The 17,377-nt window shown below is 44.7% G+C and overlaps 1 protein-coding gene across 3 annotated transcripts in view; it reads left to right on the forward strand.

Annotated features, from left to right (window-relative positions):
• The window catches only part of MYH11 (myosin heavy chain 11), a 97,301-nt gene that overhangs the window by 27,436 nt on the left and 52,488 nt on the right, over positions 1 to 17,377 (forward strand). For all 3 annotated transcript variants that reach the window (XM_034783322.1, XM_034783323.1, XM_034783324.1), the window contains exon 4: positions 14,148 to 14,175. In XM_034783322.1, coding sequence (XP_034639213.1) covers positions 14,148 to 14,175 — 28 coding nt within the window. The remainder of the gene's footprint in view (positions 1 to 14,147; positions 14,176 to 17,377) is intronic.

Here is a 17,377-nt window from a genome sequence, read left to right on the forward strand (position 1 = left end):
CGGGTCCTGGGGGCTTGCAGCAAGCCCCGCCCCCAGGAATCGGGCCCCGCTCTTGCTAAAGCCGGCCCTGTGTATATATAAAGTGTATGCACACATGGACACGCACAGGCAAATATGGGGTTTGAACAAAGATGTTTACCGCTGGAGTGTAAACAGAAAATCATGTTTGCAAAGCATGCATTGCAGCACTGACTCCCTGCATGTTTTCCTGGTGAGGTTTTAGTATCGTGCTTAGTCAACAGGCATATAGGGTCCTTTAAAAACCAAGAGTATCTTTATGCTTATAAAGTGTGAAGAACGGTGCTTTAATAGCGCCTCCTCAGGACAGATAGCCCAGGGCAATCCACTCATTCATCCTGGGCTGACGGACTTTGCTTTCATAAGGGGGCAGATCCTCAACTGCTGTAAATTGCCATTGCTCCATGAAAGTCACCAGAATGATGACATCATCACTGGCTGAGGATCTGCCCCCAAGAGTTTTTATTGTTGCCGGAGTAAAAGCATATCCAAATACCTAAGCAGAGACCTCTTCTTCTATTATGCATTTGGTCCTTGCTAAGCTATCCCAGTGGCACGCCCTCTTTGTTGGGTTCGTATTTAGGCATCAGATAGGAGGTCTGAGATCAATTTTTGAGTTGTTCCGATGCTCAAAAACATAGCCAAGGAAAACTGAGCTTCAATATTTGGGTACCTGCCCAACACCCACACAAATGTGTATTCAAACGAGGGGGAAGTGTAAAGAGATGTTGACTAGGAGATAGACACACAATTCCCCTTAACTTCACTGGGAGTTGAGCACCTAAATCCCAGAGGTGATGTTGAAAATTGTATCTATTAGCTCTGCCTCTGAGAGTGGGGGACTGGGAGTCTTGACTAATCAGTCTAGCACCATCTGTCACTGTCAGTGACTCGGGCCCAATCACTTCACCTTTGAGCGCCCTTGTTTCCTCATAAATTTAATGGGCATAATAATACTTAATACCTCACAGGGCATGTTGTGGCTTTATCCATTAATGATCACAGAGGAGATCTTTGAATGAGAAACAGTATCAGTTTGCAAAGAGTTATGATTCTGATAAGGCAGGGGTGGGCAAATTTTTGGCCCAAGGGCCACATCTGGGTATGGAAATTATATGGCAGGCCATGAATGCTCACGAAATTGGGGATTGGGGGTAGAAGGGGGTGAGGGCTCCGGCTGGGGGTGTGGGCTCTGGGTTGGGGCTGGGCATGAGGGGTTGGGGATGCAGGAGGATACTATGGGCTGGGACCAAGGGGTTCAGAGGGCAGGAGGGGGGGGATCAGGGCTGGGGTGCAGACTCTGGGTGGCGCTTACTTCAAACAGCTCCCGGAAGCAGAGGCATCTCCCCACCTCCAGCTCCTACACGGAGGCGTGGCCAGGCAGCTCTGCGAACTGCCCCATCCGCAGGCACCACCCCTGCAGCTCCCATTGGCCGTGGTTCCTGGCCAATGGGAGCTGCAGGGGCAGCGTGAAGAGCCTCCTGGCTGCCCCTTCACGTAGGAGCTTAGGGAGGACATGCTGCTGTTTGTGGGAGCCGTGCGGAGCAGGGAAAGCCCTCATCACTACTCCCCGGCTGGAGTGCCAAGGCAGGTCAAGCCCCGGACTCCGCTCCCCGGCACAAGCTCGAGGGCCAGATTAAAACGTCTGAAGGACTGGGTGCGGCTCCTGGGCCATATTTTGCCCACCTCTGTGATAAGGGGCTCCTAATCTATTTACACCTTTCTACAATGTTTATCATCTAACAGTGATAGTATCTTTGCCTCACCCCCGCCCCCCCTTGTTTATCCTGCCATCTCACAGACAGTGGCGGATTAATAATTTTGCCACCCCTATGCTGGGAAATAATTGCTGCCCTGGCCCTGCCCCAACTCTGCCCTTTCCCACCCTCATTCCAACCCCCTCCCCAAAGTCCCCGCCCCAACTCCGCCCCCTCCCCATCTCTATTGGATCCCTTCCCCAAATCCCCGCCCCCGCCTCTTCCCCCAGTGCACAGCGTTCCCCCTCCTCCCTGCCCAGTGAAACAGCTGTTTCGCGGCGCAAGCGCTGGGAGGGGAGAGAAACAGGACGCTGTGGCGCGCTTGCAGAGGAGGCGGAGGTGAGCTGGAGCAGAGGGGCAGGGCGCGAAGAGGAGCTTCCGCCCCTGCAAATTTGTCGGCCTAGGCAATAATACGGCGCTGCTCACAGATGGATACTCTTCTGCCCAAGCATCTTTAGAACTGCAGGTAAAACCCCAGTACAATCTAAGGCTATGTCTACGCTGGCAATTGAAGAACAAAACTTTTGTCTTTCAGAGGTGTTTAACCCGCCACCCCGCAAAGACAAAAGTTTTGCCTTGACAAGTGCCAGTGTGAACAGCGGGCTGTTGGCCCTGTCGTTAAAAGCTGTGTAGTGTAGACATAGCCTGAGACAAAGAAATGCACCTCTTGAGCTGAATGCATTATCCACTCAATCTGTTTTAGCCTCTCTTCCTTCCCCTCCCACCCCTGTGCTCTTTTGGTGAGCTCTTAGTGAGTGTTAATGCAATTTGTGGCAGTACATCAAAGATTCAAGTGACCTGCTCTTTATAATGGAGGGGGAAAACGAATACACTCAGGTGAATAAAGTACTGTACTGACAGGATAGAACACAAAGCAGGCCAGGAGCCAGATGCTGTAACATTGCTTCACTTCACAGTCCAGTGTACTAATAGTTGAACAGTCAAAATTTACCCAGGTAAAAGTGTGTGTGGAAGGGGAGATAAGTATTGTATGGCAGAGAAGCAGATCTATGTCACTGATGGGACCTTTCAAAATGCTTTCTACTTCTCTGATTGCCCATTTGATATCAGACGTCTTGTGAATTTGAAAAGTGTTCCAAACTATGAATCAAGTGCTCATTGGCTGCCCCTAAGCACAAGTGGGTGCTTGAAGCACTGTGCTGTTAAGACTCTGCTCAGATTTGCAAAACAGTCTTGCAAGATTTTCTCTTCTGGAAGTGGAACTGGAGAGAGGCAATTTTCTGATTTCCCCACTGCCACTAGTGGTGAATGTAGCCATTTTGTCTCTGTATGCACAGGTAGACGAATTCATGGTACACACTCTGGCTCTGCTCAGATAAGGCAGAAACATGCCAAGTCTATCACTGTAGAGAGCAGCCATGAACTTTTTCTGCTTTTGACTTTGTTTCCTTTAATCAAAATGAAAGAAAGAACATAAATAAGGTCTCCATGAGACAGCACTGTCTCTACAGAGTTGAACTATGCAATATTGAATGTCCTTGCAGACAAACAATCAAGCTAACCTTACACTGAAAGATTCAGTACATAGAAAACAGCCTTACAGTTACATAGCTACATACATCACACAAGTGTTATCACTTCCCCACCCCCACCAAAAGGTGATTGGACCTAATCACAGAGGGAATCAAATGTCAGTTTAGTAGTATTGGTCAATGCAGATGTGCAAAGCCAGCTTGGGTAGCGTAGCAGTAACAATTGGGATAAAGTTTGCATATTGGTGTGAAGGCTCTGTCCATAAGAATCAGAGATGAAGAGGATCTATTACAGCCTCCTGCCAAGTCAGGAACCTTGTTTCTTTTATGTAAAAAGCCATGAAATAAACAATTTTAAAAGCTGATTTGCTTTGAAAGCTTGGGTTAAAAATAAACGAAAATAAACTAGTTAATAAGTGGGGGAAGAGGGAGGAAGGAAACTTGCACCTTTAAAGTTTTAATTATATTCATATAAGTTAAAATGGTGAAAGGGGGCTGCTATGAAAAGCCATCTTCCTGCTGTAACTTTCCTGGGACTGCATCAGACACATCCCCTTTAGGCAGTGTAGCCAGTATAAATGTAAAGAAGCCAGTGTCTGATCACAGCTTCAGTCTGTTTTCTCCTTTTATGGTAAAGCTGCCAACTTACTGCTTCCTTGTGAAAAACCATCAGATCACGTTTGTGATTAAGCAGAACTAGCTGGTCTATTGCGATCCAGGGGGCACACAAGAGTTACAAGCAGATTGAAGGCATATCAATAAAACAGCCCAATAGCTTCTAGAGAAAACAATTTGGGTTTTCAGAAAGACTGGTGGGGGTGGTAGTCCCCAAACTTTTTACCTTGTGCCCTCCCCTTATCCCTGTCTTTGTGTGCATGCACACATGAACACACACACCCCACAGCCACAGCTGTGGATGGGGTAACGGGGCTGAGGTCACAACTGGGGGTGGGACTGAGGCCACAACTGGGGGTGGGGCTGGAGCCTCAGGCATGGGGCCGGCAGCCAGGACCAAGAGCCAAGGTCAGGGCCAGGACCAGAGCTGGGTGGCCCTGTGGCACTCCCTTCCCCCCCCCGCCCCCTCCTAGGGGCTGGCCCGGGCCCCAGCACCTGCCCCCCCCAAATGTTCCTCTGTGCCCCCCAAGAGGAGACAAATAAAGTCTCCAAAATTCTAAAGGGAATACTGAGGATGGTTATAGCAAGATTATTTGAGTTAATGTCAAATCCAAGAACAAAGGGCTATGAATCAAAAGGATATTGGGCCCTGGAAGAAAAATTTTGGATTTTTTTTTTTAAAAACACAGGCCCAGATCCTATAAACACATATGCACTTGAAGTACTTGGATGAGTAGTACCCTCAAGTTGAACTACTTGCATGAGTAAAGTTAAGTACACATATAAGTATTCTCACAACAGGGCAGTGAGTATAAGTATTCTCGCTAGCAGGACCGTCCTTAGGATTTATGGAGCCCTATGCAGTATTATTAAACTGGTGCTCCTATGCCCAATGGCAGCCCGGGCTCACATCCCGGGAGGGATGGTGGGGGAGAGGGACGAGGCAGCAAATGATACCAAGCCGGTGAATATGGCCCCTGCCTAAGGAGACTGCAGTGTGTGGGAGCCAACCTGCTCTTACCTGCTGTCATGGGTGGTAGGTGAAACTGCCGCTTGGGGAGACTAGCTCCCCAGCCAGGGGCGGCTCCAGGCACCAGCGCAGCAAGCACGTGCCTGTGGTGGCAAGCCGCGGGGGGCGCCCTGTCGGTCGCTGTGAGGGTGGCAGTCAGGCAGCCTTTGGTGGCATGCCTGCGGGAGGTCCGACGGTGCTGCGGTTTTGGCTGCAATTCAGCTGCAGGGATGCTGAAGGTGCGGCACCGGCGGACCTCCCGCAAGCATGCCGCCAAATCTGCATGATCCGCGCTGCCGAAAGCCGCCTGACTGCCATGCTTGGGACGGTAAAAAAAACAGAGCCACCCCTGTACCCAGTCCACCTCTTCTGCCTGTGGCCCCACCCATAATCCACTCCTGCTCCGCCCCAGGTCCCGCCCCACTCCTCCCAGGCCCCGCCCTCTCCCCACTGTCTCCCTCCCCCACTCTGCTCACCCCCTTCCAGCCAAATCCCTGAACCCAAATGAAGCAAATGACATGGGGGGTGGGGGCGGAAGGGGAGCGAGTGAGAAACACTTCTGCAATTTCTTTCTAAAGAAAATGAAGCATGTTTTCCACTGCATGCCAGATGGTGAAGACTGGACATGCAGAAGGGACCTAATTAAAAGTACTAACTTTGGGAATAAAAAATGACAGTCACTGGTTTTTTAATATGCCCTGCAGTTTGTCAGATTTATTTGCAAAAATTTTGTAGTAAGGGTGAGTCAGCTGTATCCTGCTGAATACAACATTAAATATTATGGAATACATGATGCAGCTCTTCTGTTTTACATTTTTGTAATCAGTATTTCTAAACTCATTTTATATTTTAAAATGTACTCTTAAAACCTTCATAAAATAATTATTCCAGATTACTACATTTTTAACTCACTGAAACACAGACATTATTTTAAATTAAATCAGTCACAGAGGTTTAGTGTGTTCATAACAATGTTCACTACTTTTAGAAAAAGGGAACACTAATTTACTTTGTGTGATCTCCATAACAATAGACACGTTTATGAAATTTCATCAACTTTAAAAAATATGTTTCCAAAGATTTTAGGCATAATAAAGGATTTTATATCTTACTAGGTACTGATTTTGCTGGAGGGTTCTCTTAAAACTAGTTCATCAGATAGTCAGAAGTAAAGGAAGGGAAACTCTTTGTCCAGCTATCTAGAAGGAAAGGGGTGTTGTCCCTTTAAGGGCTCTCTTCACCAGGCCGGGGGGCTGGTGAAGGGAGAAAGGGATGGACAGAAAGACTTTGGAAGCAAGTTTTTTTTACTATAGTAATTAAAATGAGTATTTTAGATAAGGATGGTCTTCTGAAGGATTTATTTAAAAAACTATGTGTCTGAAGATCCAAGAATTTATGGCTAAAGATGATTGTGCATCTAAAAATCTATGCAAGGATTTTTTTTTTTTTTTTAGGGATGTGATTTTATAATCTTCACCAACTCACTAATGAAATATTTTAAAGCAAATTTTAAATGTAGACTAACGTGTTCTGAATAAATATTACAGTAATGCACAACTGTTTTGGTCAGTAAATTCGTAAACTGACAGTATATACCTGGGGGTTGGCAAATGCCTGTTAAATGGCTTCATTACCACTTGAATGGCTCTTTAACAGCTTCAATGTTGTGCTAATAGGTCTGCAGGCTGGAAGATTCACCAGGCTGCAGCAGCCAGTTGCGGTGGGAGCCTTCAGGAAGGGTCAGAACAGGGATAGGAAGTGGCAGGAGGCTGGACACTAAGACCCAGTGGTGCCCCAAATTTTCAGGTGCCCTACGCAGCCGCGTATGCCTAAGGACGATGCCTGCTCGCTATCCACGGCAGAAATAGCAACCAAAATGGATAATTCTAAAAAGTAAATGAGACATTATTTGAAGGACAAGACATGTTGGGGTCTGACCATCAGTTCAAAGGAAAGGATGGCTCTTAACGGGCTTCCTGGCTTTGTTCATCCTAACTTTTGCTAGGGTTACCATATTTAAAAAAAAAAAAAAAGGACACTCCACCGGGCCCCTTCCCCACTCCAACTCCGCCCCTTCGCCACCCCAACTCTGCCCCTTCGCCAAAGTCCCCGCATTCCCCCTCCTCCCTCCCAGCCATGCGAAACAGCTGCCCGAGCGCTACCGGCTTCACGGTTTGCTGGGCAGCCCCCATGCCTCCGGACCCTGGACCCCCGTCTGGGCACTTCCCCTCCCGGGCTCCGGGGGTGCAGGATCTGGAGGCATGGGGGCTGCCCGAAGCCGGTAGCACGCGGGCAGCTTGGCTCTTACACAGCTGAGGAGTCAGGGAGCAGCAGCAGTCGCTGGAGCCCACTCTAAGGTAAGCCAGGGATGCCGGCAAAGCTGGGAGTATTTTTCCCGGACATGTTCGGCTTTTTGGAAATTCCCCCCAGACGGGGGTTTGATTACCGAAAAGCCAGACATGTCCAGGAAAAACCGGACATATGGTAACCCTACTTTTGCCATTTGTTAGAACAGCTGATGTGTCATCTACTGGTGTAAAGTACCTTTGGAAACCTCTGTTCATGCATGTTCACAATTAGTTTGTCAGTAAGAGGATTAGCAGGATTCGGAGACTGCATGGGTCAATGAGATGGAGCTGAAAGCGGAATGACTTTGTATGGCTGCCAGGTGGGAGGAGGGGAAGTTGGGGATAAATCCTGGGGGCCAGTGCATGTGAGTGATCTTGTGCTGCTTACTGACAAAAGCAGAATTCTATGGGTGCCTTGTGCAAGTTCCTCTCCATGCCAATAAGTCTCTTCTCACAACACTCCAACTCAGGTGTTGACATACACACCGATGCTAGCGTATGCAGTGTGCCTCTGAGAAGCCTGAGCTGCTGTATGGTCTCTGCTTTGCGCCCTCTGACTGACACAAATTACACCCAGAGCAGAGGTGGGGATGCAGGACATTTCTGGTGATGTTCATCAGGGCAGTAAAAGAACACCCAGAGGTTACAGTCTGCTTGGGTTAGCCAGACTCTAGCTGGTATATGCAGAAGTAGTCAAAGCAGGGACTGCTGCACCCCCAGGACCCAGAACTGTGTAGGCAAGACCCCCCACACACACTCTGTGGACACTGGGACCCAGGTGGTGCCTCCCCTGCCCTGCTCCCCCACCCACAGGCAGTCTTAGCGGAAAACCATGGAGAGGACCCAGCCAAAGTCTTTGGCTGATAGATGCAGAAGCAGCTAAAGCAAGGGCTTCTGGACATTCAGAGAACTTTCTACAGTTTTGACTGGACTGTCTCTGCCCTGTGCTGAGTAGCTGCTTGCTCCAACCCACTGCCTCATAGTCCCTTCACCTACCTGACCCTCTTCACCTTCTTCTCTGTTGCCCCATACCCCCTTCCTTTCTATGTGTATTTAGCTTATCTCCTTACTAACCCCCTTCACCCACCCAAATAATTGTGGAACCAACATGATGTTTGCTGCCATCACACGTTCACTTAGCTGGTGTGTTCTACTCCTTCCCCCAGCCTGTGTCTGTCTTGTCTATTTAGACCATAAGCTCTCTGTGGAAGGGATAATCTGCTACTCTATTTGTGCAGTGCTTGACAAAATGGGGCCCCACTCTTGGTGGCCCTCAGACACTACTGTAATAATCATGGTTGATAACAGTATCAAGAGAGCAGAGGGAACAGTCAATGGTGAGTGAGGGACACACTTTACTGAGAGCAGGACACTACTAAAAGGTAGATTTAAGTGCTGCTGTTTAGCAGTTGAAGGACAGAGAGAAGGAAAAACAAGGAGAAGAAGAGCAGAAATGGATAAGAAAAGAGGTGGTTAGAAAATCTTGGGCTCCCTTACCCATCCCAGTATTTTCTCATGTCCCCAGGGCTCAGAAATTCCATTGGAAGCTCTGTATCTAGGAGTTACTGTTCTGGTTTTATACCAAATGCTTCAGTTTACGCACAACAGTCTCTCTTTTTAGCAAAAATTCGATCTCCAACTTAAAAGAAGCCCAACTCAGCCCTACTTAGAAAGGGTTAGTCCAATGAAGATGGCTCCCTGGTCAAAAGTGTTTGGAGAGGACCCGATCATATTACCTTTTGGTAACCAACTTCTTAGTAAAATAAATGTAGCTATTTAGTTTGTACCAATGTACAAACTAAAGCTTTTAAAGTACGCTACTTACAGCATGAATTTTCAATGAAGAAAAGGACTATTATTGTTGTAGGATCTGATCCTGCACCATTGAAGGAATGGGAGTAGGCTCTTAATATCATTTTATGATGAAGTAAAATCAACCACAACTTTTTCTAGACTTGTGATCTGGAAGTCAGTTTAGAATGCTGCAAATTTAAGAGGCCAAATTCACCCTATTTTGCCACTTTTTTTTTTAAATATGTATATATTAGTACAGAAAGTTTTGATTAATTAGATATGATATTAATTAGCACTCAGTGTTGGTAACTTAGTAGCAAAGCATACACAATTAGAGGGGATGTGCAGCATTCTGTACCTCAAAACAATACCCTGGAACCCCCATATTTATCACTGTCATATAATTGACATGTTTTGTACAAAGTATGCCTTGTGAGGTATCATTCTGAAAAACTTGATCTGTTGAACATTAATGTCCTGGTGAATTGTATGTGCTATCAGTGTATGTGAAGTTAGGAAGTTTTGCTATATATGTGTTACTGAAATATGTTGTGAGGTTGGGAACACCCACAACCAACCTTTCAGGTACAAAAATGGAGTAGCCAGATGTGCTGATGGCCCATTAAAGGGAATCCACTTTCTCAATGACCATCCCAGAAGACCTCTAAAAGAGATCACATAGATAATGCTTGACCAATGGGGGCAGACTGCTGTGTCACAAGCATAGATCTTTCCAGCAAACTAGAAAATTTATATATATATATAAACAGGGTAAGTGACATCATGACTTGCTTCATTCCCCTCACAACTCAAACACCTGGAAACATATCTTGAGGACAAAGACTTTGAACTAGGGAGGGTTGTCCTGGGCTAGAGGAGAGTTCCAGCCTGTGTACTGAAGATCTGTGTCCTGTTTGTACCATCTATCAGGGTGAGACACTACTTGATTCAAGTCATGTTTAGATTATAGAACTCAGACTGCAAATTTACTTTTATTTCTTAGATAACCAACTTTAATCTCTACACTTACTACTTATAATCACTTAAAATCTATCTTTCTGTAGTCAATAAATCTGTTTTATATTTCATCTAAAACAGTGTGTTTTGGTTGAAGTCCTGGGCTCAGTTTACAAGGGCTTGTGTGTGTCCTCTCCCAGTCGAGGGAGGGGCAGACTGGGTAATGAACTTGCCCTGGTCAAAAGCCTGACCAGTGTAAGACAGTTCATGAGTGGCTGGGAGAAGCATTCATGTAACTCAGTTGGGTGTGTTCCTGACTGGGGATTTCAGTGTACAATACCTGCCAGAGGTTTGTAGCTTGCCAACAGTGTCGCAGCGCGAGACAGAGCCAAGGTTGGTGGGACAGAGGGCTCAGCGGTCCCACAGTTCAGGTTACACGCTGGGAATCCCGTCACAGGCTACAAAATGTTAAGTGTTTAAAGAGAAGTCTTGAAGACAGATTCATGCACTAGGTACACAATCCTATAAATATACTTTTATTGCATGATAATTTGTCTTCCTAAATGAGAAGATGATTTCCCATAGTTAAAACAAGCCAGTTTCTACTAGCAATGTCAAATGATTCTATCAAAATGTCACAGGTCTCTAAAAAATATTGAGTGCTACACCTCCAGGAATCTAAAAATTGCTATCCACTTTTTCCTGTAATTTTGTTATTTGACAGCTTATAACTGGCTATGTAGAATCTGACAAATAACTTCCTTGCAATAAAGCACAAATCTATGGTGAGCAGGAAAACTGCTCGATTTTGAGAAACTGAATTAAGAACTAATTTGGTCTCAGAAATTGCTCATTTTAAAAATATTTTTATGTTGGACTGCAGCATATCATCATCATCATCATCATGTTTTGTTTCTGTAAGCTACTGTTTTATGACCAGATTCAGAAATCCTAATTCATGCTAAGCAGTATGTTACTCTGCAAGCATTCTCCCTAAAAATCAATGGCTACTCACAGATAAGGTCCTACTCAGTGTGAACATAGCTAGCTCTTAGAATTTACAGTAAAAATTTATATAGGCCAGATTCTGAAGCCTTTACATAGGCAAAACTCCCATTGACCTTAATGGAAGTTTTGCCCGAGTAAAGAATAAATTGAAACTGGGAAAAGACTTTAGGATTTGGCCCTAAATTTATTAGGAAGTGTCCATCGATAAGGTCCTACCTTGGTGCTAAACCAACGACGTGTTAAACTCTATACAGAGACTTTGTGGGCAATCAGAATAGTACTGTATATACAGTAAAAGCTGTTTTATCTATCACTTCACCAACCAGAAAGCTCTATAAACCGGCATTTCTGATCTTCATTGAAATGCCGGTTTATAGTCTGGTTGGTGAGGGGCCAGCAGGGTGTTGGGCTCTAGAGGGGGTGCTGAGTGTGGGGTCCGGGAGGGAGTTTGGGTGCAGGAGGTGGTTCCTAGGCAGAGGCGCAGCAGGTGGCTCTGCACACTGCCTCCACCCACAGGCGCTGCCCCTGCAGCTCCTATTGGCCGCAGTTTCCAGCCGATGGGAGCTGCAGAGCCAGCAGGTGCTACAAAATAATAGCCCTAGAGCTTAAGGCCAGAAGGGACCATTCGATCATCTAGTGTCTGACCTCTTGTATAATCGCAGGCCATTATATTTCATCTAGTTACCTCTATATTGAGCCCAATGACTAGAGCACTTCAGTCCTCAAGAGACTAAACTGTTTGTGCTACAGGTAGCGAGACCAAGATGCCAGCAATGTCTGAGGATCCTGCAAATGCCAGGGAATTGATTCCAAGAGAGATGCCCAGCTGGTCCTAGTGGGTGATTCAATCCCCATGCTGCAGAGGACGAAAAAAAAAAAAAACACACCACACCCAAGGTCCCTGCCAATCTGTCCCGAAGGAAAATTCCTTCATGACCCCACATCTGATAATCAGTTTAATCCTGAGCATGTGAGCAAGACCCACCAGCCAGGCATGTAATAAAGAGAAGTCTCTGTACCTCCTCAGAGCACCAGTCAGCCCTACCCAGGGTTCCCATCTCCAGCCGTGGCCAATCTCAGATGTTTCTAAGGAAGGGGCGGGGGGAGTTGAGGAGGGGGAAAAAGAATACACCTGCATCATGGGGGGAAAAAAAATTCTGACCCCTTCAGGCAACTAGCTGAAGCCCTGAAGAATGAAATTTGATCCTAGCCATTGTTTGAATGCAGAGCTGTAAGTGTTATGGGTATGTTGAGGGCAACATAGGCAATTCTGTTGGACACCACTGCAGAAAAATACCCACCCCATAGCTGTACTTCTACATGGTGGAAATTGATCAATGAATAGTCTTTGGCCTACTTCTTAGCAAATTGGGATTTGAGGTGCATTTGATGATTCTGCTCAGAATCAACAGCTGAAGGTCATATGAAATCTGTCAAGTAACTTGGTTTGGGAAGACTAGGGGGAGTTGAGCCCTCAGTGCAATTACTGTTGCCACCACTGACTAGCAATAGCATCTGACAGGATTCATGGTTACCAGAATTTTGCCTAACATGATCCTATACGTTATTTTTCAGTTTTTAAAGTAACTCAGCACAGAGAATATTTATGACAACATCTCCCCTGAATTATGGGCTCTAAACCTCAGGATGAATAGCTGTTCCAATATTCCTGACTGGAAACATATGTTTGGGTCAATAGTCTTCATGGGCATTTGTTTTAATGACATGATGCCCATTCACAAGTTGGCAGAATGTTTATCCTAGAACGCAGGTGACTGTAGATGGGAATCCTACAAAATGCTTAAATGGGATGTTCGGTATTCAAACAGTTGCAGAAGAGTAGGAGACTGAAAGATGACAAAGACAGGCTCTGGGCCCTGATTCTTTCCCCATAGGGTACCAGCAACTTCAGCTGAAGACAGTGGGAGTTTATTATTCTGATTAAGGTGGATCAGGGTCTGATTGTACATTTATCAGTACATCCTGAGAGGGTTCAGCACAACACAACTTCAGTTGAATTGATGAGAGCTAGGGAGACAGCACTTCCTACTGTATCTTATTACTCCTTAGCTACCTTCTCTGGCTGAGATTATTTTTTCCCAGATAAGCTGTTGAAATGCTAGACTATTTCTTTGGGATCACTTCTCGTTTGTTCTTCGATTTGCATTTGTGAAATCTGAAATTCAGGTTTGTACAGCACAGTTACTGTGGTGTTCCCTGGGTACAGCCACCACAGAGGTGGTTTTCATTTTTTGCTTTGGGGTTTCTCCTAGCCCCAGTTTCTTTTTAATTTAAACTTTGGATAGGTGATTTCCACAGTTTGTTATAGAGTAAAGCTCTCTCCAGCTACCCTATTTGCCTCTGGCCCTACTAAGCACCCTTGACATTTTTTCATATACCCTTCAGTTTAATTCGGTGTCCCCTTCTTCTCCTAGTCCAGACCATTACTATTACTTCCAGCCCTTAAAGTCACTCTTAATTCTCTTCTATGCTCTCTGATGCTCCTCAGTCTTGTGCCACATTCTCCTGGCCCTTCCCCAGAGCCTTTACCATTCATTCTGCTGCTTTTCCACTCCCTCTCAGTCCTCATCTCTCATGGTAGAAATCCCCTCTAGAGCTGAAGTGGAACTGAGAGAACACTTTACTTAGGCTATCTGCACTTCCTAACTTTTATAATTCCTATACTGCCAGAGCTTCAGCTTCTAAAGCTACTGACCTACTATCATTTTAGCTTTGAGTGGCTTATCTATTGGGTCATTCACTTAGTCTCATTAGGAGGCTTTTATTAGTAAGTGTAGTACAAACTTCTTTTCCAGCACTATGAGCTTCTCTTACAGGGTATCATCTGTGCATATTAGATTAACTGTAATGAGGAGTCCAATTAAATTTTAAAAAGCTCTTTGAATATTTAGCCTTTTGTTCTTTTTTTTTTTTTTTTTTTACAGAATCCTGGTGTTAGGGGCACTTAGTTTAACACTAGGACAAATTGACTGAGATGTGATCCCAACATTTTTGACTGACAATGTATCATAAGATTTGGGAGGTCCAGGCAGTTCCTGTTTGTTCAAAAGAATTTTGTAAATGCAAATAGCTCTGTCAGCATACTACTTTTCTTGTATAATTAATAGTTTTTCCTCTTTATTCACAGATCGAGAAGACCAGTCCATTCTGTGCACGTAAGTAGAAGCACTTTGTATATTTCAGGGTTCTGATGTTTATCTTGGTTCAGAGTGACTCAAAGCCCATTGAAGCCAGTGGATAGAGTCCCTTCATCATCCATGGGCTTGGGATCTAGCTTTCAGTGAAAGGCGTTTAACTATTTTTAAATTGATCAAATTATAAAGCAGTTGTATACGTAGGAGGAAGCATGTGACTAATAATTTCAATGACCTTTTGAAGTTCAGAAAATTCAGAGCTTACAGAAGGACTTGTGAGGAGCGTAGGTGGGTAAACTGTGTGTTTAGGAAACCTTTAGTTAACACAAAGCCTCATGGACATTTGCTCGTGGTAGCTTAATGGAAAGCCAGGTGTTAGTACAGAAGTAGGTGAGTATGCATGTTTTGTTGCTTTTTGCCCCCTACTTGTATAGGCTATAACTGGATCTGTCCTGAAAAGCACTCCCAAGAACAGCACGAGTCCTTGAGGCTTGATCATCAGTAACTTTAGTAGCGGAGGTCCTCAGTTGCTTGAAGTCTATGCAGAATGCATCAGCATGTTAAGTCAGTGGGCTCAGTGACTGACCCTAGTATAGCTTCTCTGCATTCTTTAAATTGCCTTCCTAGAGAGTAGTAAAGTGGCTTGAAGCGGACATTGTTTTTAAAGCTCCAATTGGTCTAAGCCTTGGCCGTTCTCAAAACCTCCTCTTTGAGCCTTGGCCTGATGAGTGTCTGTGCTCAGATAGCACCTGCTTTTAGAGATTCAGTGGTTGAGCCTTGGTTGGAAGGTGGGCCTTACCGTGAGGAACACATTGCACTCTGCAACCCCTCTGCTTCTTCTTTGCCCCTGTTTAACAAAACATATTAAGACTTGAGCACAGGTGTTTTGGATTTTATTCCATATCTGACCTGCTCCTCCTCATCCCTTTTATCAGGTTGCAACCCCTCAATTGGCTTTATTTGCTTGCATATCAGTGAGGATGTTTTGGGTTGTTTTTATTGCATTAGATTTTGTGTTTGTTAGGCAGCACCCAGTTAGTCTCAGTGGAAGTGGGGATGGGGATGTGGTTCATAAATAAAAATCATCATAATTTGCAAAAGATGACAGATGGTGGTTATATTAGGAGCTGGAGGGAAGTCAAGATCGTACAGTGAAGTCGTACTCAAATCCTCTCTGTGGGAGGTCATTCCCTTAACGTGGGGTCTCTTGAGTCTATGACCAGGTACCTCGATCCGGGTTTTAGAAAACGCTGTTATTGACCCACAGTGTCTCAGACCCTGGAAGGTGAGGAGAATTACTCATTGGAACACTTTTATGCCAAGTCTAAGAAACACTAAAATTGTGGGCCAGACCCTTAACTGGCAGACTGCAGTAGAGCAACACAGATTTACAGCAGCTGAGAATGTGGCCCTGGATGTCGTTAAAAAACTAAAATCCTTAGAATATTAATGAGGCACTATAAACTGTCCATTTACTTCATTTTCCCAGGACAAAACTTGTCACTTTAAGAGAGCCTAATTTATGATGTGTACTTGCTCCTTCCATTCTTGTGCTTTAGGTTTATTTTTCCATTTGTCTCCCCTCTCTTCCTGGTTTAACTCTTGAAGGTCTGCATTTTTATGGGAGAAATAGCTTATTAAACCATGCCTTTTTGTTAAAGCTTGCATTTCTGAAAGTCATAGTCCGTGTACTGTATGTGCAGCAAATCTAAGCTTTCTTCATCCTGGCTGACAAAGTTGGATCAAGATGTCAGATTTCACACCACCCAATGGAAAGGAAATGGATTATTTATTGGATCTCACAATACATATAATGTAGAGATTCAAGACTGATTTGCGCTCTTTTGCTCTCTGTACCCTTCTGCAACTACAGCAACTGATTTTCCAGATGCTTAGAATAATTCTTGTGTGCTGGCAAGATTGTGGCCTTTACTTTAAAAGTGTGCATAGCTCCTGATAGCGTTTTTTAATTTAGTTCAAAAACACTAGGAAAGCTAAAATATATTTGAAGAAGTGTAACTACTAGTGCTTTATCAGTTTTGTTGGCCATATTTGGTTGCACACAAAAAAAATTCTCTAGGCTTTTAGTTACAGAGCACTAGAGTGCTAGCAATGAGCATTATTTTATGCTTGTTAGAAATTGTCCTTTTGCTTAATATGATCCAAAAAATGACTGAAGCATTCATAAAATCGATCTGGGAGCTTTTCTGTAAATAGTTTCAGACTCAACATTTCTAAACCTTGCAACCTGAATTGCAACCAAAGATTATGTACACACAAGTGCCTATTTCAATAGTTCTCAAACTTTTGTACTAGTGATCCCTTTCACACAGCAAGCCTCTGAGTGACACTCCCTTTATAAATTAAAAACACTTTATATTTAACATTATTATAAATGCTGGGGGCAAAGTGGGGTTTGGGGGTGGAGGCTGACAGCTCATGACCCTCCCTGTAATAACCTTGTGACCCCCTGATGGGTCGTAACCCCCAGTTTGAGAACCCCTGGCCTATTTGCATAAGTTAATGTATTTTTGGATGCTCATGAAAATTCTGCTGCTGATGTTTATTGCTCAGTGGGCATAGTCTATGTGTTTTAATGCAGTCTTTCCATTTCCCCCCCCCCACCCCACTTGTCAGTACAGGCCCCACTCACTGGGATTATTCATGCTCCTGACTGTGTGGAAATTGTGCAGTCATGCCCCACCCAGCCAAAACACCTGCAGAAGATGTACAGGCAGGAATTGTCCAGTCCAGTGTTAAATATCCTGTTCTATGGGTTTGCACTGTTTCCCTCAGGAGAGTATTCCACTGTCTAAACACAGCTCAAAAAAACCCATCCAATATGTTTAAAAAAAAAAAATCTGCCTCTTCCTTTCTATCCAGATGGCCAAGTTGTGTATCCTTGCCTGCATCTCTAGGCTCAACTGCAGTAGTTGCTTCCTTTTGGGTGCTTTTAATACTAACTTCATCTCCAACTACATCCAAATATGATGCTTCCAAAATCCTCTCTTTCCTGCCTATCTCTTGGGTCTCATTTTCATCCCATCACAACTAGCAATATCTCTTCATACTGTACTACTCTAAGTAACCCTTCTCCATCTTTGCTATTTACAGTTTTTTAAATGGGTACGCAGTGTCACCATGGTCCCACATGTTTCTAACCATGTTCTACAAGTTTGGCTCTATTAATCTTTCCTCATCAGTCTCTAACACCCAAACCATT

The sequence above is a fragment of the Trachemys scripta genome, chromosome 10 (genome assembly GCF_013100865.1).
Source record: "Trachemys scripta elegans isolate TJP31775 chromosome 10, CAS_Tse_1.0, whole genome shotgun sequence".
In the NCBI taxonomy this organism is placed as follows: domain Eukaryota; kingdom Metazoa; phylum Chordata; order Testudines; family Emydidae; genus Trachemys; species Trachemys scripta.